Source organism: Scleropages formosus, chromosome 19 (assembly GCF_900964775.1).
Source record: "Scleropages formosus chromosome 19, fSclFor1.1, whole genome shotgun sequence".
Lineage (NCBI taxonomy): Eukaryota > Metazoa > Chordata > Actinopteri > Osteoglossiformes > Osteoglossidae > Scleropages > Scleropages formosus.
In genome coordinates, this window is record NC_041824.1 from 6,443,292 (window position 1) to 6,468,357 (window position 25,066).

The following is a 25,066-nucleotide window of genomic DNA, read 5'->3' on the forward strand; positions in this document are numbered from 1 at the left end:
TAGTACTGGACACTAGCTATAAGAAAGTCCTAACAGTATATATTTATTACTTATTAAAATAACTTTGTACGTCTATACAAAATGTTTTTATATTACATTTTTCTGTAATTTTCGGGATAAAGAGGGTCCGCGGGGTGACGCAATAATCGGCCCACTGCTGCAACCAGAAAGAACATCGCTTTCGTGAGGACAGCACATTACTGAAAATACATTATGACAAATTATAGTGTCCATATGGAATTCATAGTATGAAATGGACAGAAACACCAAAATGCAAAAAAGGGAAAAAAAAATAAGGTTAAGGATTTACATTTTTTTCACCGCAGAGCCTGCATCGAAAAAATTCCCATGGCTTCTTTAAATATCACCACGGTTCCTTCCAGAAGGCATAACTGTCGAGAAGTGTCACACAAGTCGCACGACTACCACAAAGACATCTGTTTTGCACATACTTTCGAAGTCAGGAAAAAAAAAAAGGCTGCTTCTTTGTTTTCCTAAGACCTGAAGCGGCAAGTTGACCTCAGACAACAAATCACTGTACCGCTTCCATGAGCAAGACAGCAGGGCAGCCTCTCTTATTTGTGAAACTGATGGGACTTTTATTCAAGCTGGCAGAAATAATCATCATCCTACAGTGATCAAACAGCAGCTGTAAGGAGGGTGATGGGGGAAGGTGAGTACCTGTTCTGCTCTATGAGGAGTTTCAGGGTTTGCCTGTTCGAGAGCATGACATCGGCATCAATGCTGAAGTAGAAGTCACAGCCTTCATCCATGCGGCACGAATCCCTTGGAAAAATATGCAGAGCGAGAATTTTATCTGAATTATACTAATTTCTCAGGGCTTTAAAGATTCATACATAGCTACATCAACTAAACCCCTAACTAAAAGTACATTAATAAATGAGTTATGATTTGAAGAAAATACACAGACAAAGAATAACAAAATCGCTTTTCAGTCTGTATCATCTTGATCACTGAGCAGCACTAACCACAAACGCAGAAGCATTTGTGTTTATTAAAATGCATTAAAACATATACAGTTGGTCCCCGATTTACGATAAGGTTACGTTCCGCGAAACCCATCGTAAGTCGAAAATGCATTTAATACACCTAATACACACTTCTGTGTGACAGATTGGGAGATGTGGATCACTGCTGCTGCCCAGCATCGTGAAAGAGTATCACACTGCATATCACTTTTCTCAGGGAAAAATCAAAATTCAAAATTCTAAGTATGGTTTCTACTGATTGTCTATCGCCAGCTCACCATCGTAAAGTTGAAAAAATCATAAGTAAAACCATCGTAAATTGGGGACCACCTATACTCAGTCCAGGTTTCTAGAGGTGTTTCTTTTCTCATATATAAAATTGCAACCTTTCTAAAACAAGCCCAAAACGACATTTTACTGTGCAATATAATGTAGAAATTAACTCTCTGTACTGTGTCCCGCAGTAGGGAACTGTGGGTAATAAATTGCCTTTGATTGCTGCCGCAGAGTTTATTTGAATGACTTCCCAAATGGCCTAGTTTCAAGCGCCAGAGACAAAATAATAGAGATTAGAGAAACTTGATGTTAAGCGGTAGACTGCAAGAGGCTGGCACTGATCAAAGCATAGTTTCTGTTTAACTGGATCCCAGAGTTAATAATAAGGAGAAGTTTGTGAGTGGATCGCCATGACAACGGACCTTCATCAACACCAAGACCTATATAATCAGACCCAAGTTTGGAAAGAGTTATTTAAAAGGCAAGGAAATATTTGCATGTTGTAATTAAGGGTGGTTATTCTCATATTTCTTTCCATTACATAATTTCCTTCGTGAAAAGTATCTGTAAAATCATGACTACAAGAGACACATACATTCCCATGTTCCTGGCCTCTCCTTGGCTCAAGTTCTCCTCAGGGCCTACAACCTTGAAGCTTTTGAAGACATTTTTATTTTCTTCCCAGAATCTCTGGAGGTGCTTTTCGTGGTAAACTTCCTAGAAAAAGTGTGGGGAGGGGGGAGAAATTAGTCAGGAAATTGAGCAGGCTCTCTAGCCAACATCAAAGACAAATTTTAAAAAAATACTCACATTGTTGTGGACAAAAATGGAAAGTTTATTTTTAGGGTAATCGAGAGTCAGAAGTCTTTCGAGAAATTCTGGCAGGAAGGGAGTTGGCTGTTCGATAAATACACCGACCGTCACGCTAGGGTATTCCTGTTTGGAAAGCAAAGGTCAGTCAAATATCCTCAAAAAGACTCACTTGCAAAATATTATTTCATAATACTTGAGATTTTAAAACAAAACGACTTGGTAAAACGTGAGTCGGTCAAAGTAAAAGAAATTGTGCGAGTACACCGACTCCTCATATAAAGAGGCCCCTCACAGCAAAAAAAACCAACGACAGCTTATGAAAATGATGACAGATTTTTCATGCAATGGCACTTTTGGCCATGGATGTGGCCACATAATTTTAAGAAAATTATAGAAAATAATAAAGTATGTAAAGAAAACTACTGTATTCTTAGCACAAGGCAGCGTGGGTGAATTACATGAACAATTTCGACCAATCACAAACGCTGAATAATGGAAATGTGTTACATATAGGATTCATTATTATTTCATTCTGATGATGCTTTTTTCTGAACAGCTTACACTGTCAGGTAACTTATAATTAGTTGCATATTTATAGTTAGCTCATTTTTGCTGGAACAATTCAGGGAAGTACAGCGCTCAAGGTACATTAAAAGGAGGGGGATCAAACATTAGTTAGTAACACTAAACTCCCCCTCCCATAGCACAGTACCTGCTGGCTTTGTAGAGTATCCACACACACACACAGAGTCACACACTGTGGGCAATGTAGTCAGCAGTCCACCTGAAACATGTGTCTTTGGACTGTGGGTACCAGGTATTTCAATAAATTTTAGGTGGCATTTTTTTCAGAAAAAATAATGATAAATCAGCCCCCTCGCTAAGGTAATCCTGCTCCTGGGATGATTTCGCAAACAAATTATCCAGATTATATTATGAATGTGTTGCGTATATGCATATGGATGGAAAAAGAGAAATTGTCTCATAGCAATGGGATAGATAAGGAATTTGTATACATGATCCTGGTGCCTGAATTCAAAATACCAAAGAAGAAAAACATCTGAGTTCTTAGTGTATGTTGAAAATATTCCATACTTCTCTATCACTTTTATCTTATGACCGGTGTGTTCCGGTATTTTCCCCACACATTCAATGTAGAGGCCCAAAAGTGGAAAGGAAACACGGGAAAAAAAAAAAAAACAAAAAATGATGTCCATCAGGCAACCCTCGTTGGCTTGAACCTGGCAACACGTTTTCGGGACAACCGCTGAAATTCGCTGGGGTCAGAGAGAATGTGCACAGAGGCGTCCTGTACAAAGTGAGCCGCGTCGGCAGTGACACCCATTTAAGTGGAAGGCTCCGAAAACCCAAAAGCCATTTCCTGAACCGCAGCCCAGTCACGCACTCCTGCTGCTTCAGGAGAGCGTGATGCTTTTCTGTGCCTTTAATGATGGTTCTGAGTCCCAGAACCGTTGGGTCTCGGTTGTTGTTACTGGATCGCGTACACTCTCTTCCTTCTCTGTCTTCAATGGCCTTGTGCTACTGGCATTGCCATTTTTTTTAAACACTGAGAGTGCTGCCAGCTGCACTGTAACAGCACCATCCAGCATTCTGGAATGTCATATTAAAAAAAAATTATGCTTTTACTTTTATGGTATCTGCCAGTAATTAAAGAAATAAGAAATGTTGTTCACCCCACACTTTTGACAGATATCAGACACCTGTGCGTTCTGAACATCATTTGCAGCTGCACTGCCGCTTCATTTTAACCACTTTAACAGTACTAACAGGGATAACTTCTTCCATGAAATTACGTTGTTAGGCCAAGTCTTGTCGTAAAGGGATGAGATTGCTGTTATTTCTTCAGCAAAAAATACAGTCCATTTCAGAACAAAAAATGTCAGCTAAAATTAAAAATTAACTAAAGTTAATGCCGTTTTTCCTAATGCCAGACAATAACACCAACATATTTTAGAATATTTGTAACAAAAAATCTGAATTCTATCACTCATTATCCAACCAGAACTGTAAGTCACCTTCAGACACTCTGATTCATAGATCACAAGAGAAACATTTATTTGTAATATAAGGGTATTCATGTTATATAAAACTTACATATGACTGGAAATACAAACACACACACACACACACACACAGTCCGAAACTGCTTGTCCAGAGCAGGGTTGCGGTGAACCAGATCCTAACCGGGCAGCACAGGGCGCAAGGCTGGAAGGGGAGGGGACACGCCCAGGATGGGACGCCAGTCCATGGCAAGGCACCCCAAGCAGGACTTGAACCCCAGACCCGCTAGAGAGTGGGACCTGGCCAAACCCGCTGCACCACCACACCCCCCAACATGACTGAAATATTCATATTTAACATTTCAATTAATATCTATATGTTTACTGCGATGGACTGGCATCCCATCCAGAGTGCAGCCCCCTCAGCATTGCGCCCACTGATTGTGGGACAGTATCCAAACTATCGCAATCCTGCTCAGGACAAGAGCTTAATGAAGAGAAAGGGATGGTTTTACAAGTTTACACACCATTTCTTATTAATAGTATTTAATTTGCTATTTTAGCTGCGTGATTTTTTTAACATCATCAGAATTGTGATTGGTTGAAATGCGAAAGGAAGAAGGAAGCAGGAAGCAGGAAGTTTATACAGAGTAGCATCTGCGTGCTTCAGAGTGAAACACAGTTTTGCAGTGAATAAAATATCCATTTTAGATGTAAAATTGCTACATTACCAAGAAGAAAATGCTACTGTGCTAAATTATAAGCCTGTTGAATGTGATATATAGTTTCGTAAGCTGTTGTATTGCTTTTTTTTTTTTTTTTTTTTACGGGACCCCACTTAATGAACGAAGAATGTTTGCTCTCCACCATTAGCTTAAACTCCTTTATGTGTCACACTTACCTTTTATTTTCTGTTAGTTCTACCCATGCAGCAGCTACCTATGAATTCTCACATATCCCAATTAAGAATCTTCAATTGCTTCATTAGTGGTATGGCTACGTCCCCCTGTTGAAAACCCAAAGGCAGACTCACAGGGAAATGTGACAAATCCAAAATGTCCTTATCGCAGACGCCACAGCCATGCTCGTAGTTCCAAGTGTTAGGGATGTAGTTGCCCAAGTAGTTCAAGTACAACTGTAAAAGAAAGCCAGTACATTATACAATTACAGAAGGAAAGTGAAGAAGAAGACAAAAGGCATTTTTGTAATTCCAGATATACATGATCCTCGACTTATGACAGTGGTCCATTTCGATAACCGCCTCCTAAATCTACTTTGTCCTAAGTCAAAAATACCCCCATATTATATGATCCATATGGACTGAACTGTCAGTCCACCTAACGGCAATTAACATTCATGAATACTAACGTGGAGACTGGAAAACAACATAGTAAAGTTAGAGGGACAGCCATCGCAAGACTAATTGGTGGCAAACCCCATCTGTCATAACTCAAGGACAATCTGTTAATTGTTCTCTTTCAGGGAACTGCCCGTAGAGGAAGTGGCTGAAGATGTTGCTCCTCTGAGATCTTGGACAAAAAGCTCATCTGCAGGGAAAGCAGCAGACCTTCACTATTGATTTACCCCGGTCCACTTCCGGCAGTCCACCCCCTTCTGAAACTGCAGCAATTAGTCTGTACCGACTAAAGGCTAAGCGTGACGACAAAGAAAATGTGAGCAAGGGAAATCCGGCAGGTGAACTGTCACCTGCCACCGAAAGAGCCCAGAAGCAGACTCAACTCAGACTCAGAGCATAAGCAGGATGTTGTTTCTACCGCTTTGGATTTCATGTCTTGGATGAGTGGTGGCAAGAGAGCTTCTGGGTGGGAAGCCTGTGGGGTGCCGCTGCTCTGTCTCTCGTTACTGGAAGCTGTGATTCATAAGAGCTAATCTCTCCATTTCAACACAAACAGTTTCCAGATGCTCCAAACAAAATAAATTTCTAGGTGAGATTACTATCGATCCAATGGGCTGAAGAGTGGCATCTGTCAGCACTCCACCATCAACTCATTGCGATATTTTTCTGGCTGGCACCTTCACTGGCTCCCATTACCTCCCTTTAACTTTAACTCTTATGTTCATTCAAGGCTGCTTCAGTTTATGGATGGAGTCTTTTCAGTCTTATGTGACATGAGTCCAGAAAGCACCCACATGAATTGATGACTAACCCAATATCCTGGAACACAGGAGTCAGATGTGTGGCCCAAGGGCAGTATGGGGTCCATTGTTTCACATAATGCATCCAGCAAGACCGCTTGTCCCATACAGCGGTCGCAGGGAGCTGGAGCCTAACCCAGCAACACAGGGCAAAAGGCCGGAGGGGGAGAGGACACACCCAGGATGGGACACCAGTCCGTCGCAAGGCACCCCAAGCAGAACTCGAACCCCAGACCCACTGGGGAGCAGAACCCGGTCCAACCCACTGTACCACCACGCCTCACAGCCAACAAGAGAATTTGTGAAATCATAAATATATGCTACACCCACCACAAATTCTACACGTGTTATTAAGTCACATGATAACAGTTACACTTAGACACACACACCACAACACACATGGAATAAAACGCAATAAAATACACATACACACACATTTTCAGAACCGCTTGTCCCAGATGGGGTCGCCGGAGCCTACCCGGCAACACAGGGCAGAAGGGACACACCCAGGAGGGGACGCCAGTCCGTCGCAAGGCACCCCAAGCGGGACTCGAACCCCAGACCCACCGGAGAGCAGAACTGCAGTCCAACCCACTGTGCCACCGCACCCCCTCGCAATAAAATACATAATTTTAAAATGTAGCCATTTAAGATTCGGTATACCACTTGATTTTTGCACATGTGGCCCTCAAACTAGCTCACTATAATGATTGTGACCCTTGGTCAGAAAAGCTCTACACCCCTGGACAAGAGACTAAAGGAAAATAAATTCCTGTCTATAATCACTTACTAAGAATGAGAGAACAGATGTTTGGAATTTGAAGAAAGTGACTCCATGTGTCTGTGTCTGTTTACTCAGCCCTGGATTCCTTAACAACCCTTACTGTATATGTCAGATATCCTCTGGAACCACATTCCTACCCCGAGGGTCACAGCCAGTGAGAGTGATGCAACACTGCTGCTATCTGGCAAGGAGGTTCTTCTTAGCTAAATAGCCAGCTGGATTCCACAGTGAGTGCAGTCTCTCCCCCATCGAGATGCTCTGCAGTCCATTTCATTATTCTTCAGAAATGTCATAACAAATGAGGCATCTTGCATCCTTGCCAACATTTCTCATCTACAGCATGTATAAAGTTGGACTTTTCCACAACTTTATTTCCATGACTGGACAAAAGAACTGGAATCCTTCTGCCTTTCCTATACCGTTATGCTCCAGCAAATTTTACTTCAAGAAAAACTCAAACTCACTTTGGTGTTTCCGTTGCCATGGATTACCACCGGCAACGTGTCATAGACGGTGTTCCTGACTCGAACCCTTTCGTTACCGAATTTCAACAGCACTTCATCTGAAAAAGAAAACAAAGGGGAAAAGAAAGTGTGATTCTAAGCAAATGAAAGTCTTCCATTCCCTGGGTCTTCATTTCCATTCATGGGGCAGTGAACAAGGACTGCTCACCTACAGCTCCTTTCAGGTTCTGGAAAATCTGGCACTTGTGATCAAGAGTCACGTTTAGACGTTCCTGTAAAAGAGTGTTTGAGAAAAAGATTGAGTTCCATCCATCCATCCATCCATCCATCCATCCATTGTTTGTATCTTGGTTCAAGGTTGCTTACAAACAATTGTTTCTATAACAATACTTTTGGAATATCTGGCACATTTGCAGCACTTGCATTTTTTTAGCCACAGTAACTATTCTTACTCTTTGCAGGGGATCCAGGTATATTTTGGTGTAAAACAGCTGATCATCATCATTCTCATGAAGGTTCCATTGCTGCACAATCTTGTTGATATATGGTGCATAGCCAATGATACCTGCAAAAGAAATAGTTTTTTTTTTTTTTTTTTTTAATTTCACCACAACCCACAGAAACAAATAAAACTGGATGGGTGGTTCGAAATCAGCAAGTTCAACACAAAGTCACATGCTCCAGATGTGTTTGTATTTACTTTTTTTATACAAATATGTGTCTATAGTATATAAACCAACTAGCCTGACTAAGAGATGAATCTAACTGTTACTACTACTTGCACTCAAGTGCTTCAGTCTTTCTCTATATCTGGCATATAGTCAACAATCCAACACAGAGTGAGACATCTGGCAAGAAACAGAGATATACAAGTGCTGGGCGGGAAGGTTCTCTAACCAAGAAACCACGACTAAGAGGGATATGATAGAGCTTGGCAGGCTCAGAGTCTCACTCTGAACAGGAAGGGTTACAACTTCTAAAGCATGTGAGGTTGCTATGGTTACCACTGTTTTTTCTTTGCTCTACCCCAGAAAATTGACCACAGAGGAAGATTGCAGGGTTGGACCATGTTGTTGGTTCACTTTTGGCTACCGCCAACTGGAAGCCATCAGACACTGAAAGCACAATCCCAAGGACATTTATTACCTAAATAAAATGGAATGGGACATAGTTGAGTGAGAGGGTGGAGAAATCATTAAGATTACATGTCCAGTGCTTCAGATCTCTGAAAAGTACTTATTAAGTATGGCTCATCTCAGAATGACAGAATTCTAATGCACATGAGTATTCCTCAAGAAGTGGGAAATTAAGCGTTATTAAGTAGAGATACTTAAAAAACACAGAAACGTTTTTGTAAGCTTCCAGAAAAGGCTAACCACGTATTTAGAATCTGCTCAATGGAATAAGCACATTTACAAAAATACAACCAAAAAGAAGAAAGAAGTGGAATAACAGCTTCTTATCATCTCCATTTTCCTTTGTTTTTATATGCAGTCTTCATTTGTACATAAAAATTAAAATTCAGCCTTAAGGTCATCTTAAAAAAAATGGAGGAACAAGGAAAATATTGAGAATGTTGTTTTAACAGCTTTGCTCCTTCTTCTTTAACTAATGTATCTGACATAGACATAGACTGGCTTTCCCATTTAAAGTGGCACTGGGTGAGGAATGGGAAATCACTTTTGTCTTAAATGAATAGAAAAGCACATATAAATAGAAAAACACAAAAAACATCCTATGAAATGATGAAATGATTTCTCATGAACAGTACTGAAAAAGAAATGTGTTGTTTTGTTTTGTTTTGGGGAATGGGACTTTTTTTTTGGTATACACATAAATGACATTTTGATGGGTCGATGCCAAAGACGAAAAAAATCACAGCAAGACAGAAGTGTGAAGAGATTCTAACATATGCCTCATGTCCTGAGGTTTTCTTTTTTTTTTTTTACAAGTCCTCTTTTTTCCACGAATGACTCTGCCAGACTCTCGGTACCATTGTGGTTCCTCGTTCATCCTCCGCTGACAGCCCAGAACACTGGCAGGGCAACCTTTCTTAGACACATTGCTGGAAATCCAAGCAAAACAGCCACCCGTCTTCAATGCTCCCGCCCAGCAAAGTCTTTCTTTTGGATGTATTTGCACACAGTACCAAAGAAGAACACAAAGACAAATAAACATGTCATGCTAATGGTACCAATTGCCCTCCAGGACTGACAGAGCCCAGTCCCAGCCACGCAAAGTCCAGGGAAGGGAGGCGCACTGACCACCACAGCAAAGGCAGCAATTCAGCCGTTAAAAATAGCCAGCAAGATAATAACTGTATGATTTGGAGCACCAGTGACCATGGCCTGATGAATACATTGGTTCTGAGGTAAGAATCTCCTGCTGAGATTTATGACAGAAGAGGAAACAGTCATGCGATCAACAGGCCCTGCACAGATGAACCCTTCACCTAATCCAGGGCAATGAAGAGGCCACTATTCTGTCCCTCCTTCCAGGAAACACCGCTGTTTGACCAGCGAGCGGCTTATGTATTCAAACAGTAAAATATACATTACAGAAAATTATTGTTTTTCTGGAGGACATAGATAAACTTCATCCGTTTTCGCAACCAAAATTCTAGACATAGTGTATTCTATGAGAAACCAAGAGCCAACACGACTGACTCAGTCCTCCCTTAATATGGTGGGAAATCTGCCCTGACCTTCTGCTGAACTGGGATTGCTTGGCTCTTATCTCCTCCCCTGAGAGATATCCATTCCCTAGGGTCAGACTTGGGAGGTTAGCAGTACGCAGTGCAAAAGTGGTGAAGGCTGACTGCAATGTGTTTCTGTGTTTCAGTGTGTGATAAAGAGGTATCCAACCTTCTTTTGCCCAACGGACACAATCATTATGAAGAGGTTCGAGGGCCACATGTGTAAAAATCATAGTAAGTGATGTACTGAATCTTAAATGCCTCAGTTGAAAAAATATTTTTTATTGAGGTTTTGGGGAATATCTATAACTATTGTGAATTAGTAGAATTTACATTTATTCATTTAGCTGATACTTTGCTCCAAAGCAACTAACATTGTCAAGCTACTTACAGCAACTTACCCATTTATACAGCTGGGTAAGTTTTACTGCAGCTATTTGGCATAGGTACCTTGCTCAAGGGTACTATAACAGGAGGTGGGATTCAAACCTGCAACCTTCAAGTCCATAGGTGGCAGCTCTAAATACTATGCCACACACTGCCCTCACTTTTACAGCACTAGTATATATTATATAGTATTATAGTATAGTATATGTTATAATTTTACAAAAGCTCTTGCAGGCTGCACTTTGGGCACCCTTGGCCAAACCTCCACTTCCACCTCTGGTAGAGTGAGGAACTCAACATGATTTGGGAGAACAAGCTTGATACTTCCAAAATCCCCCCAGAAACACTGATTTCTAGTTGACATTTGAGTGTCTGAAGTCACACAGTGGAGTAAAATAACACACCTCCAGTACAGAGACCCACCTCCCGAGTTCAGGAAACGTTTGCCACTACGGACGGAGGGGTACTTGTCCGCCAGTCGCTTGTCCGGCCAGATGAGCCCCTCAGCTGCAAACAGCACTTTGTGGTTTGACTGCTGGAACTTCTTCAGCAGCTCCTCCGGTCCTCCCGCAAAAATGACATCGTAACTGAGGATAGAAAACACACATTTGTACCTTAAAACACCATTTGTACCCTTAAATATCCTTTTAAATGCTGCTCACTCCTTCTCCAATGTTCTGGTTATGCCCTAGAAGATCGTCAAAGACCTGCACCTTGATACTTAAAGAACCTGACTACTCCCTACACCCCAGCTAGAGCACTGTGCTCCTCCAGTTCTAGCAACTTGGTGGCCCCACTCACGAAGGGCCAAAATCTGAAAGTCAAAAGATTCTCAATTTTAGCTCCAGTGCAGTGGAATTAGCTTCCTATTCTCTCTTCATCTCCTATCTATGACATAAACTTTCACTACATCATATGCCAAAATTAAAAAAAAATAAAAAATTTAAAAAAATTAAAAATGACTCTCTGAATCACTTCTTTGTGCAGCTACAATGTGATTTATGTTGACGAAAGCGGAGGTTTTGCATGAAGTGACGGCATTTCAAACACCGCATGTCTGCATGTATAAGTCTCCATCTGCTGATGCACTTTTCTTCACCCTGAAACATACGTCGCTTTGGAGAACTGCTAAAAGGAATGGAAGCAAACGGAAATGTACGAAAAATGTGCTGCTGCTTGCCCCATTTAGATAGAGATCTTCCGTTACACCCAGCATTCCTTGCACCATAAGAGGCATTTACAATCGTGCCAGAAAACAATGACAAATAGCTTCAAGGGAAGAACAGAATGCACATTAAAAGCGATGTTTTCACAGATTCTATCAGTTCTACAAATAACTGCAAAAAATGCACTTAATGTTGCTATATGCTCTGGTAAATTGCTCAGGAGGAAAAAACTGCTAAATGAATAAACAAAAAAGTAAAAGGGAAGCAAAGAATTTTAAAAGGTGGAATTCACACACACACACACTGTCTGAACCTCTTGGTCCACCCAGGGTCGCGGGGAGCCGGAGCCTAACCCGGCAACACAGGGCGTAAGGGGACACCCAGGACGGGACGCTAGCCCATCGCAAGGCACCCCAAGCAGGACTTGAACCCCAGACCCACTAGAGAGCAGGACCTGATCCAACCCACTGCGCCACCACACCCCTCCCAGGTGGAATTCAGTCACAGGCAAAAATGACAAGGCCCATTAATGTTGCCCTCCATATAAGAGAGTTTAGCAGCTCAAAGGAAGTTTATTCTGTAGATGCAGGCAAATGTACATCTGGCTTCTACATGCCAGCGCACATGCTAACGTGTCCCCTACCAGTGGACATCAATGCCGTTTCACTGAACTTATATGAAAAATAAGGCACAATCTAGGCAGGGGGAGAAAAAACATTTTAAATAGAAACCCGTCGAAGAGAGAAAGTCAGAAAACATCTGGCGAACCGAGACTCGAGGCAGACGATGAGATTCCCTGAGCGTAACTGCAATTACCTTGTCCAGGCATGACTTCTGAAGTTCCGCTTCCTTTTAATTAAATGGTTTCGTCAATGAAACCTTAACGGCGCATAAGAATGACTTCTGAATTGGGACTTTTTTTATTGGATGCATTAAGATGTATTTAGGACTAGTCTCGTGCATGTAGTCCGCAGTCCGTAAATGCACAGTTCCTTCCATTCACCGTCTGTAATATTAACCTTTCTTCTTTGACAGCGCCACTGAAGGAGGTGTTTAATTCATCCATTATAAATAGACATCCTGCAATTTGCCTAGAATAACTGCTTTAAGTGCGTAACCATTTATTATGTTTGATTACCTAAATCGTCCAAAACACCAACATCTGCCGGAGCCAGATTTTTAAAAGCCCGTGCTGTGCGTCAGTTTTGAACGTGCACAGAAACGTTTATATAAGGGTGCGATGACCTTTGAGCTGAAATTCTGCATTCATTGCAGCTGATGTTCTTGAATATTCACATTCCAGCACCAAGTCATGGTGAAAGATAATGCATAATTTTCGAGTCATTAAATTTTAAGAATTTTACTAATGGAGGCGGTGTTATCTTAGGAAAGCTCCTGCTCAGCATTCACGCACTCTTTTGAATATGGAGTCTTATCAGCAAAAGTTAAGAAAAACTGCTTTTGGCTGCCTATGTGGTGATGGGTAACACAAAAGCACCAACTGCTATTTGAATGGCTGTTGGATATATGAAAAAAGCTGAATAATACAGAAGTCCCACCACGTATTAATGGGTTAGGTCCTGTAAAATCCTCAGACAAAGTTTTAATAAATAAAAAATGCCCTGTCGCACTTTTATTCGTTCATTAGCAAAAACTGCCAGTCCAGAACAGAGCCATGTGAGACAGCCATATCCCAAAATCAGAATTCAAAGCAGGGGATATAATCCTAGGTGTGATGCCACTACATTGCAGTGTAAAGCTATTACTATAATAAAATTAAAACTCATTTCAAATGACAAAAAATAAAACATGCACATACCCACAACTTCTTAATCTATGCAGCTGAGGTCACATAAGCCACTTTCAACATTCTTTTTTTATGCACACAGCCAAAAGCTGAGAAAATTAGATGCCTTTAACTGTATTTATATGTAAGGTTATGTAAAAAATGCTTGGATAAAGCTACAGTAAATAAACAATACTTTGCAACATTACTTTCTTAATATTTTTATTAACATTGATCTGTAATGAGCTGTAAACTCAGAAAGTGAGTGAAGAAAGGTGCTCCTGTACTTTTGATGTGTCCCTGCAGCTTCTGAGAGCATTTTCTCGCCAAATAACAGCAGGATGCAGAACATTTACATTTATTTATTTAGAAGATGCTTTTCTCCAAAGCAACTTCGAATGAACTCTATGTAGTGTTATCAGACCACACACACCTTATTCACCAAGGTGACTTACACTACTTACAATGGGTCACTCATCATATACCAGGGGAACACACTCTCTCTCTCTGTCACTCACACACTATGGGGGAACCTGAACAGCGTGTCTTTGGATTGTGGGAGGAAACCAGAGCACCCAGAGGAAACCCACACAGACACAGGAGAACAAACTCCACACAGATTGGGTGGGGATGGAACCCTTCTCTTCTTGCACCCCCCGGGCACTGTGAGACAGCAGCATTACACACACACACACACTTTCCGAACCGCTTGTCCCATACAGGGTCGCAGGGAACCGGAGCCTAACCCGGCAACTCAGGGTGTAAGGCCGGAGGGGGAGGGGACACAGCCACGACAGGACGCCAGTCCGTCGCAAGGCACCCCAAGTGGGACTTGAACCCCAGACCCACCGGAAAGCAGGACCCGGTCCAACCCACTGCGCCACCGCGCCCCCCTCTTTAACAGAAAAAAACACCTTTAAGAGATGATCACCTATTTAAAAATAGCACTTGAAAATAGTGTGTGAACATGCAAACTCTACACAAACTGAATAAGGATCAAACCCATGTACTCTCACACCACCCAGGCGCTGTGAGACAGCAGTGCCACTTGCTGTGCCACTTGTTGTGCCACCATGCTGCCTGCAGAAACGCATCTAATTTTCCTCCATAAGAGACTGAAATTTTAAAAAATGTAATGGCAAAGAAAATGCAGTTTAAGAAAAATTAAAAATTGAACAATTTTGTACCTTTAAAACTTAATTAATTGAATGTTCATAACACATTTACATTACATTTTACATTTATTAATTTAGCATATGCTTTTCTCCAAGGTGACGCACATCTCAAAGAAATTACAATTTGTGCATTACATTAGGAGAAAGAGACATAGCAGCAAATGTGTGACTCTTAAGTACAGTTAGTTTCCTTCACCATATGCATCGACGTTCATCACACAAGTAGCTGCATAAAACTTAACTAGAATATGAACGATTCCTAATCACCTCCCATGTAGTTTTTTTTCTATTATTTTTGAGATATATAGAAAAATTTACGTTACATTACAGGAATGGCTCTGTAAAGGATTGATTCAAGCATGATCATGAACGTTTATACCTTACGGGCATGAACATTGTTACATCAACAGACCACGGGTGAATTGCCGAAAAGCACAGTATAAAAAAAATCACATTTTATAGAGGATACATTTTTGCTTAGATGAGAAGGGTGTTTTGTGCTTTGCTGCTACACATGTAAGAAAACCAAAGATAAGCAATCTATTATCTGTCCTCTATAGTACAGTAGGAGCTGCCCTCCTGGGATCAGACCAGCACCTTCTTCCAATACAGCTGTGCATGAATCTCACATGTCCCACCTGTCCACTGACAAGATCACCAGGTCCTCCTGATCTGCCAGTGTCTCCATAGCTTCTTTCAGCAAGCGTACCTTCTGACCCCCGCCGATGTTATCCCCGTTTCCCCCCTTCCACTCCTCGCTCATCCCGAGTACCTGCCGAGAAAACATTTTCAGATGCGAACTCAGTGATTCTGCCCCCAGAAACTCTCTCCCCTTTTAACGAAATACCAAGGTTGAACATAATGGTGACTGCAAGACTGACAAGAGCAGCTGATCAGAGCTCCTCACTAAATTTCGGCAATTTTCTGGTCCACAGGCACATCTGATCTGTACCATCAAATGCTATGTCTGTCCAATTTTGGAACATATCACAAAGACAAAAATAAGTAAATGTCTAGGATTAAAAGGTCCTTTAATGGGCAGGATAGTAAGAAATATTTACTGTGTACAAGTCAATCAATTTCAACATGATGCCTGTAAAAAAAAAGAAAAAAAAACCTGAATGTGATTCTTATCATTCTGATTTCACTGCCTTCTTGGCCAGGAAATGATTCTTTCCTTGAAGATATAAATGTACTTTTGTGTGTCATCATAATAACATAACGGATGGCAGGAGATGGGATTGAAAGCTATGACCTCTCAGAACAAAGGCAGCTGCTCTAACTTCTATTATACCAGCAGTGCTGATAACAGCTATTTATTAAATCACCCCCAGTGGAAAGATATAATAAAGCTGTTTTGCTTTATTTTTGAGAGATTTGGGTGCTTTTCAACAAGAAAATGATTTCAGAACAAAATTTAGACAATGCAATTAATGATGTCACTTTGTTTTTTGTTATGATAATGGTTATTATTTTGCCAGCTTTACCTGCATTAGTTTTCCACCTGTCCATTAAACAGAGTGATTGGACTTGTCTGGCTAGAAAAATTTGAACAGATTACAAGTCCCAAACAGCCAGAAAGCCATTAGTGATGAGCCCTGCTGAAGCTATGAGCCATGAGACCTGCTGCTCAGATAATCCAGTTACTGTAGTCGGTGTCTTTATCTACTTGGTGACATTTATATTCTCAACATGGGAGACGCACCCCTAATTTCTCCCGAATACATAACCCCGGATGTCTTGCGAGGCTGTAACAGTGCTGCTGTGCTCAATGTAGCAGTCCACAGACACTGTTCGACCAGGGTAGCTGGAGTTCACCCCACCTTCACAGTGTAGTTGAAATAATCTGCCGATTGCATGAAGCGTAGGAAGCCATCAGTCTCCTTGGTAGCGACTGTAAGGACCAGCAGTTTGTCTGAAAGACAAAAGGACACTAGATGTGACAAAGAGACATGTAAGTGCCCAGTCCATTAGTAAAGGTGGTCCCCGACTTATGATGAGATTACGCTCCGCAAAACCCATCGTAGGTCAAAAACAGCGTAAGTCGAAAATGCATTTAATACACCTAACCTACCGAACATCATAGCTTAGCATACGTGCGATGGCCGTTACGGCTTGCTGCCTTCATGTTGGGCAATTATCTTGAGTTTCTCCTCAAGAGTAATTGCTCTCCTCTTCTTCTGAGCAGCAGCGGGATTCGCAGATGAGTGTTTCTGTCACATTATGAAGGCACAAAACACAACGTAGATACGGGGGGGTATCTGTTTAGCGACCGCGTGACAGACTGCGAGATGCGGATCACTGCCGCCGCCCAACATCACGAGAAAGTATCGCACCGCATATCGTTTTCCCGGGAAAAAATCTGAATTAGAAATTCCAAGTACGGTTTCTACTGAACGTCTATCGCCACCTCACCATGGTGAAGTCGAAAAATCGTAAGTCGAATCATTGTAAATCGAGGAACATTTGTACTGGAAAGAATCTCCAAAGATGCGAAGGGAAGAATATAGGAAGGATTCACGAATTTGAGACTCAAACTGAAACAAATCAGAGACAGACAGGCAGGCAGTCTACTCAAAAGTCACTAAGGGGCCCTAATTACAAAAGGATTGTTCTGTTTTCAGAAGGAACACGGCAACTTGGGTGAGCATCATGAGGTCAGTCTGTCGAAACCTTGTAGCATTATGATGATCACAGTTGGACTTAATGTCATCATAACAAGTTACGGTAGTTTTGGGAGACACACCTCTAAGAACCCACAGTGTTCGAACAGGTTACAAAAGAACAGGTCACCATTTGTACAGTTTTTTGCACTTGACTAAAGGCCTCCGCAGAACCTTCCATTTTCTGCACGGGTTCTCGTATTTCTCACACTACCACTACATTTCCGCTGTACGGCGAGCCAGGCTGACGGAGAGCACACCGCTGCAGGTCTGAGCAAAAACAAATGTTGTATGGAAGGGGGAAACTGTTCAACGCTAGTCGTCAATCTTCTCTGGGGTTTGGACAGCGGTCCCACGGAAATCTTAAACAAACTCCCCTGACTAGCAGGATTTCTCCTATGTAATTTCTAATAATGCAACGCAATCCTTCTGGTTCTTTTCTGCATTTTGGTTTTTTAGATGAAACATCAGTGTTTTACCTGCTACTGCAATTCTAAAACTGCTATTTTAGAAAAATCGCAGTTTTGTCTTCGTAAAAATACTTTTGATAGCAGGTTTGTCTTCGTAAAAATACAATAATCAGTTGGATTATACATAAGTAATGCGGCTAAAAATTAAACAATTGTAAGGGAAATAACATGAGGAGTACAAGGGAATTGCTGATTACTTTGAATTCTTACATTCATTGGATGGAAAAAAAAAATTTTCCTCTCAAAAAACATGACATAATTAAACTGCCCTTCCAACACCAACATCACTAAATACCGCGAATGTACAATTACTATACCAGAGACTGGATATCCCAACTGCCAAATCTGTTATTACAGTTACACATGTCTATCCACCCTTGGCTGTAAAGATCTCAGGGGATTCCTCAAGGAAAGAGCATGACAATATTTACCCACAGCTCTTTACGGTGATGTTATATGCATCATCTTCACAAAATCATATGGCAACCTGACCGTTATGTATGAGTATCTTCAATGAATGCACATGTTGATGATGCACCTTTAAAACTGATAAATGGTACATGCTGTACGTATTTCCTTTTCAGTTTCCCAGTGTCGGATTTTGTCTTCCTTGTTGTGCTACGAGTTAAATGCATACACTAACACGAATATAAGCGTTGCCTTTATGATAAAATGTGCAACAACGAACAAAGCGTTCCGGACGTTTACATGGGGTGCTTGGTGTCCCGTTGAATCGGGAACTACGGGTGCTTGGACAGGACAAAGTCCTCAATGCACATACACCAATTTCCTCAGAAAAAAGGCTGACATCAGTTTCCCGTTTGTTTTTTTTTGTGTCATCCTCTTACACTCACCATGCTGTCAGTCTTCGTTTTTTCTTTAATTTATATTGTGGTCCGCAGAGCTTTATTACGGTATACACGAGTCCCTGAACGCCCATTAGGCCTGTCTGTCGGCCAAGGTTTTGCGAAACAGACTTCAGCACTCCCACAGCCAACAGAACACACCATCCAATAGCATCAGGTGTGTCCCACCAAGCTCTCAGTCCAGCCATACATGTGTTTCATTTGAAAAGAGGAGAGGGGCTGGAAGACATGAGGTTGGGAGTGGGGGTCTGGATTCACCAACATCTGGAGAGATCATTTACAATCAGCGGTGAGGAACAGCTGTTTTCCTTGTAAGAGGATATACCTTACAGACAGCCTTTTATTTATGAACCATACCTCTGGGGTAAAGTGTGTACAGTGGTCTTATTGAAATCCACCCCTCCCCTTTGTGTCAAACCTTTTAACTTGGGATCTGCATATACATGTAAATTCTCAGATTTATTTATTTATTGACTAAGGATGTGCAAAGTAGTCAAGAGTAACAGATTTAAGGAAGTAATATCAGGCATGCCTAATGTGAAACATATCTTTCGATGCACATAACTGTTTTATTTTAAAATTAAAGACAACTAATGTGACTTAAATAAAGAGTTGTCTCGGGAAAGTTTAAAAAGCTGTAAAATTGAATATGCAAATGTTTTTTTTTTTTTTTTTTCTTGAGAACTGGGTCTGGTGGTTCTTTTCCAGCTGTAAACGAACTTTTACCATGTTGGTAAGATGAAATCATCTTGGTCTGCGAGGAAGAAAAAACCATGGGGGCACGAGTTAGGACATTCCAGGCCCATTACGCAACAGTCTGAGGGTGCGGAGACTCCTGGGAAACCTAGTACAGCTGAACCAAACAATATATTTCAGTTGGTGCTTCTATGGCAGGTTCTGAGACTGGCTTAAAAAAAAAACAAAAAAAAAACAAATCTGGACATTTGCAGGAACTGGTCCTGAGAAGCTTTTAGTGAGGCCTACAGAGTTGCCTACAGCCAGCTACCAATGGCACACCCTGTACACACTTTCCGTATAATGCCACCTTTGTGCAATTGTGAAGAGCCACTTTTATTCGCTATATCACAAGCAGGTAATTCACGAAAACTGGTGGAATTCCTAGCAACAGTCGGGTTGCCAGGGTTTCGGGCCTTCCGAGCAAACAAATGGTAGCCTCAGATGAACCAGAGCTGGGAAAGCTTGCTTTGGCGGTGTGGCATCGTCTCTTAGGGGGATGGCTAACGGCTGCCCTTCCAGGAGGAGGAGTCCGGAAGTCCCAGGAGACACAGAAAATGTGTCCCGGACACATATAATGAACTGAGAGCAGCTTTGTCAAAGTCATATTCCGATGCGCTAAGTCTGGAGTCCAGCGGAAAAGTTTGCAAGCAGCAATATGACTAATTCAGAGGCACAGAACTTGTTATGCTGGAGAGAAGCAGCACAGAACGGATGTGCAGATGGCTTGCTTGACAGAAGCTGAACTGCAGCGTAGGCAAACACAGGGGCCACCTACAAAGTGGAAAATTTAGGACTCCTTTGTTTTCAGTTGGGGACAGTCGTCGGCCGGACACTGTTGGTATTAAGACAATATGCTTATTCTCGGGTGTTAGCTAAGTTTTCATGTTACCCAGTGTTTCCGTTTTTCCTTTACAAAACTGGGTCACAACATCAACACAGAATGTCTACTAAGAAAATGGGTATTAATTTTTGCAGTAGAAGAAACGTGACAATTGAGTCAACTGCATATTTTTGAAGGGAACTTCTGGTTGTAAATCATATCACACATTTTACAAGAAAAACAGAAAGAAATACACATCTTTCGAAACTATACACCAACCTTTCTCATGTGCTCCAAAGTTGTGAGAACAGGTGAATTTTCCCCTTATGTAAACATCTATGCTGGATAAGCACCACCATACATGTTGTGCCGGGCTAAAACCTTAAACATGGCGCCAATTTTGAGTTGTTTCCATAGGACATCTGCAAACAGGTTGATGTAGAATCACAGACGGGAACCTTTAAAGGTGAGCTCATGTATTTTTCATCTGTAGCTCTCTTTTCCTTCAGAGAAATGCAGAAATCGAACAAGTGCACTTCTCAAAGTGACATACAGCTGACGTGCACCAACAGGAAAAATCTCTAGGCATTTGGATTCTCTTCTCAACTGGAGGAGAATAAGCTGGTAGACACGCCCAGGATGACAAATTGTTCTGCAGAAATCATTTATATAGGATGTTCCCTTCAGCATTCTCAGATAACTCCAGATTCTGGTCAGAAATGACATTTAATTGCTCAGATGTCTTCATAATGTTTATTTGGCTTGGTATCTCTTTCATCTATAGTAAAATCTCCTCAGCTACAGCGAACTGGTACAGCTAGAAGCAGAACGGGAAACAGCTATTTCTTGGGACACAACTGTGTGCTAGAGAAAAAAAATGGACATCTGGTGTCCTACTTCATGGAAGACATGCAAAAGTCTGTCAATTTAATCTTCTCAGAATCAATATATGGGCATCTTGGAACTAGGAAATGTGACCCTGTGTTTGTATAGTACCGAAATTATGACTCCATTTAGATCTGCCAGGGAGAGTGGGCAGCCACTGATACTTGGATGCCCAGACATTTTTTTTTTCTCTCTTTTGGTTAAGATTTTTGTGCATTTGCATTGATTTATCTGTTGATACAGCAAAGCAATTTTTACTGTGGCAGAACTAGAACCTTGCTCCAGAGCTCACTATGAGATTCATGATGGGATCCTTTGAATCCAAAGGCAGCAGCTCTTCCCACTGCACTACTTGCTGCCCTGACCCCCCCCCCAAAAAAAAAACACATATGAGGTACATAAGTTCACAGAAGCTGTTAACATTTATTTTAATATCGCAAACCCTATTTTTTGTGCACAGAGCAGGTTCTGTCAAATTAAACTCATCGAATGAAACTCTCATCAAACATACTGACTTTCTGACAGCTCCTGACTGGCATTCTATTTACAGCATGTCTGAGTAAAACCAACACCGCAGTTCACCCTTCACCTCTGATTTTGTGAAATGCACATAGCAGGAATGCTCCAAGAGTGAAGTTAGATTTCACAGTTCTGAATGTTTCCCTTGGGAGCCAATGAAAGGTCATCACTGCTGTGCCTACAAAGTGCAGCTTACTGTGCCTACAAAGTGCAGCTTAAAGAATTTAAATCTGAAAACTTAAGAAAGGACATGCACAGTTCGCAGCAATATAGAGATGGAGCGTCTGGTTAGAGCAGCCGTTCAAAAAACCTTTTGACAGCTCCCTGCGAACAGTCCACATCTCCAGAGTCAATGCCTTCTTACATCCCCTTTGGAACTTGCAGACCAATCCTCCTCCCCCTTCGCTGCACTTCTGTGACATTCACAGCAAGCTTGTCTCGGCACATTTTCACATGCTGGTAAGCTGGAGTTATGTCTTTCCAATGGAGCTTTCGGGAAAAGTAAAAGCAGCCACTTCACAAATTAGAACCTATAAAACAAAGCTGTCAAATATGGAAAGCTACCCATGTCTTTATAGCTGAGAAAAGTGTCTATTAACATCTACTTAGGTTATGGTTCCATGCTTTCTTGCCAGTTTGACATATTATGTACTGTGACGAACATGGTACACTTGCTCCCCGTTATCCAATTCTAATTCACTGCTAAAAATGGACCAAATATAAAAAAGATACTAATGTCATTGCTTCTTATGGGAAATAATCCCAATTTTTTTCAAGCCCTTCCCAAAATCACCTCACAGTCACCTTAAATGATGCTTAATACCTTAAGGAAAAAGTTGTGCAACGTAATAAAATAGAACAAATAACAATTAATAACAGTGTTACATACTGAAATAAATAAATCATCAATAATGATTTTTAAAGTAAAGCTGTTGTGATAGTGTGGTGGACTGATCTGCGAACATAAACTTGTGAGCACATAACCAAGACCAAGTAGACTGCAGCTGAGAGCTTGGGTATGCATTTTACACAATGCAATACATCTCAAAGTGTCTCTCACACAGCTAACCAGTTCAGTCTCAGTTTCCTGCACTGGACTGCATGTTGCAGACTGGAAAAATAAAAATCTGTACCAATTTACAATAAATGGTATTAATAATCACAGACTAGACACGCGAAAAAAATGGAAATTGGGAGACCGATAAGTATATATGAAAAATGCCTGGGAAAAAAATATATATCAAAATTTCCACTCCTGTTTTCCATTTGGCTTGATGAGATAATTCAGATGGGTAACAGTCTGATCTGGAAGTTTCCCCTGAGGTGGAGCACAGCTACAAGGAGAAAAGCCTACCGATTTGGAAATGCCTTCACAATTTGTCTCGCCCATCGTACTTACAGAAATATAAGGTGATGAAAAACAGTAGAGAAAGATTCCCAAAGGGTTTTGTTGTGATGCACCATATCTGTGGTGATGCATATCTGACCTGTTTTCGGAAATAGTTACCAAATAGTTTAAATTAGCCCCACACACACACACAGACACACACACACACACACAGACTGGCTAAAGCCGCTTGTCCCAAGCGGGGTCGCGGCAAGCCGGAGCCTAACCCACCAACACAGGGTGTAAGGCTGGAGGGGGAGGGGACACACCCAGGACGGGACGCCAGTCCGTCGCAAGGCACCCCAAGCGGGACTCCAGCCAAACCCGGTAGGTTTTCTTTAATTGTCTGTTATTACAGGCCAACAAAAATTTTAAAATACTAATAACAGTTTTAGTCACCTACTAGACCATGTCCTAAAACCCTTGCGCTGGTTAGTGTGTGTACAGTAAAAAAGTGTATTCAGCCAGAGTATTTAAGAACTAAAAACTCATACATAATTACATTTCATTCATATTTGTTAATTTAGTTCATTTTTTTCACCAAGTGGCATAAAATTCAGACTAAATTCTTATTAATCTCTTAATTGAATCCCTTAATCTTTTGGTCTCAGTACCGAGGTTCTTAATGGTTTAGAGAGACCTGGAAAACATGAATATATGCAAGAATTCCTAGGAAATAACGGGGGCTCCCGACGCGTAACCATGATTCGAGAAAGTATGGAAAAGAAGCGACAGAAACAATTTTGCTTTCTGATATGTCAGCAGGAGAAACTGTTCTCAATAAGCTCAGAAATCCTTTCATGAATGGGGTAGAGAGGAGTGATGGGAAACCGTGGCCTCTGCTTTCCCTCCTGCAGCGCGGGACACAGTTGCTCTGGAAAATGTGAGGCGGACGCGGAGACGGCGCATCGCTGTCTGAGAACCAAGCATAGTCACATTTACAGGAAGCCCCCGGCCCTGACCTCGAAAGTGCACAATGACACTCCTCCCACCCAGCAGACACCCCCGCCTTCACCCCCTTCCCAAAGTGCTTCTACAGCCCACCCCGCCACTGCAAAATTCTCGCCATTCTAAATCGAGGAATTTTAATGTGACCATAAGCCAGCCTTGGTGCGCTGCTGCCGCAATGGTACCTGGGAGTGAGGAAAGTAGACTTACAGACATTCCTTCTCCCCGAACAAATAACCTAGTCTCTACCTGGGTGACTAGCTCATGTGTTTCCACTTAGCCCCAGTAACCTAATTCAGGCCCTGGGTACAGGGGGAAAAAGAAAAAGAAAAAAAAAACAGGGATGTTTGCTTGGAGATAGACAGACGTTATTTAAGCTAGCCACTACGAAAATAGAAATTGCTTTCTTGTGGCAGTAAAAACGTCCATTATGGGTAAAACACAGCAACACTGTCATCCAGAACTGCTGTAGAACATCCGCAGAGGGTTGTGCTTTGAATCACACTACAGTGACTCCGCAGCCGTAAAGAGCCCTACCTCAGAACGCTGAATGATATCATCAGCATCTGCTTAGGCAATAAATCGAGAGTTCTGAGCCAGACAACTCAGTTTTACCCACTTTCCCTACAATGGAAAAATAATATCAATAAAAAAACCTAATAAAATTTTTCTGGTCAATTGAAAGGGACTTGATCTTGGCCGCTTCAGTGATTTAGCACTGATTTATAACTGTCAGCTCCTTTGATTATGACATGAACATCCCAAGCTGTTACAGAAATTGGCAGTCTTTTCCCTTGTGAAATTTCAGAATGCATGCCTTGGGGTTCTTAATGTTCTTGAATCTTAAATCACGGCATTTAATTTTGCTGCAATCGTGCATATATTGTCCGTACTTGCTTCGTATGCATAACACATTACAGCTGTTTGCTCACCCACCTGAGTTATGCATGAATAAAAAGGCCACTTTTCTGTTTAATCAACAGATATATATGTATGTTTCACTTCATTTCTTGGAAAGAAGGTACATTACAAGCCAGGGAATAAGCATTACATTGAT

The 25,066-nt window shown here is 41.5% G+C and overlaps 1 protein-coding gene across 2 annotated transcripts in view; it reads right to left on the reverse strand.

Annotated features, from left to right (window-relative positions):
• The window catches only part of plod2 (procollagen-lysine, 2-oxoglutarate 5-dioxygenase 2), a 39,439-nt gene that overhangs the window by 8,525 nt on the left and 5,848 nt on the right, over positions 1-25,066 (reverse strand). For both annotated transcript variants that reach the window (XM_018741309.2, XM_018741308.2), the window contains exons 2-11: positions 16,537-16,628; positions 15,352-15,485; positions 11,010-11,173; positions 7,957-8,069; positions 7,713-7,776; positions 7,505-7,602; positions 5,133-5,234; positions 2,076-2,201; positions 1,861-1,982; positions 682-786 (exon numbers count right to left, since the gene is read on the reverse strand). In XM_018741309.2, coding sequence (XP_018596825.1) covers positions 682-786; positions 1,861-1,982; positions 2,076-2,201; positions 5,133-5,234; positions 7,505-7,602; positions 7,713-7,776; positions 7,957-8,069; positions 11,010-11,173; positions 15,352-15,485; positions 16,537-16,628 — 1,120 coding nt within the window. The remainder of the gene's footprint in view (positions 1-681; positions 787-1,860; positions 1,983-2,075; positions 2,202-5,132; positions 5,235-7,504; positions 7,603-7,712; positions 7,777-7,956; positions 8,070-11,009; positions 11,174-15,351; positions 15,486-16,536; positions 16,629-25,066) is intronic.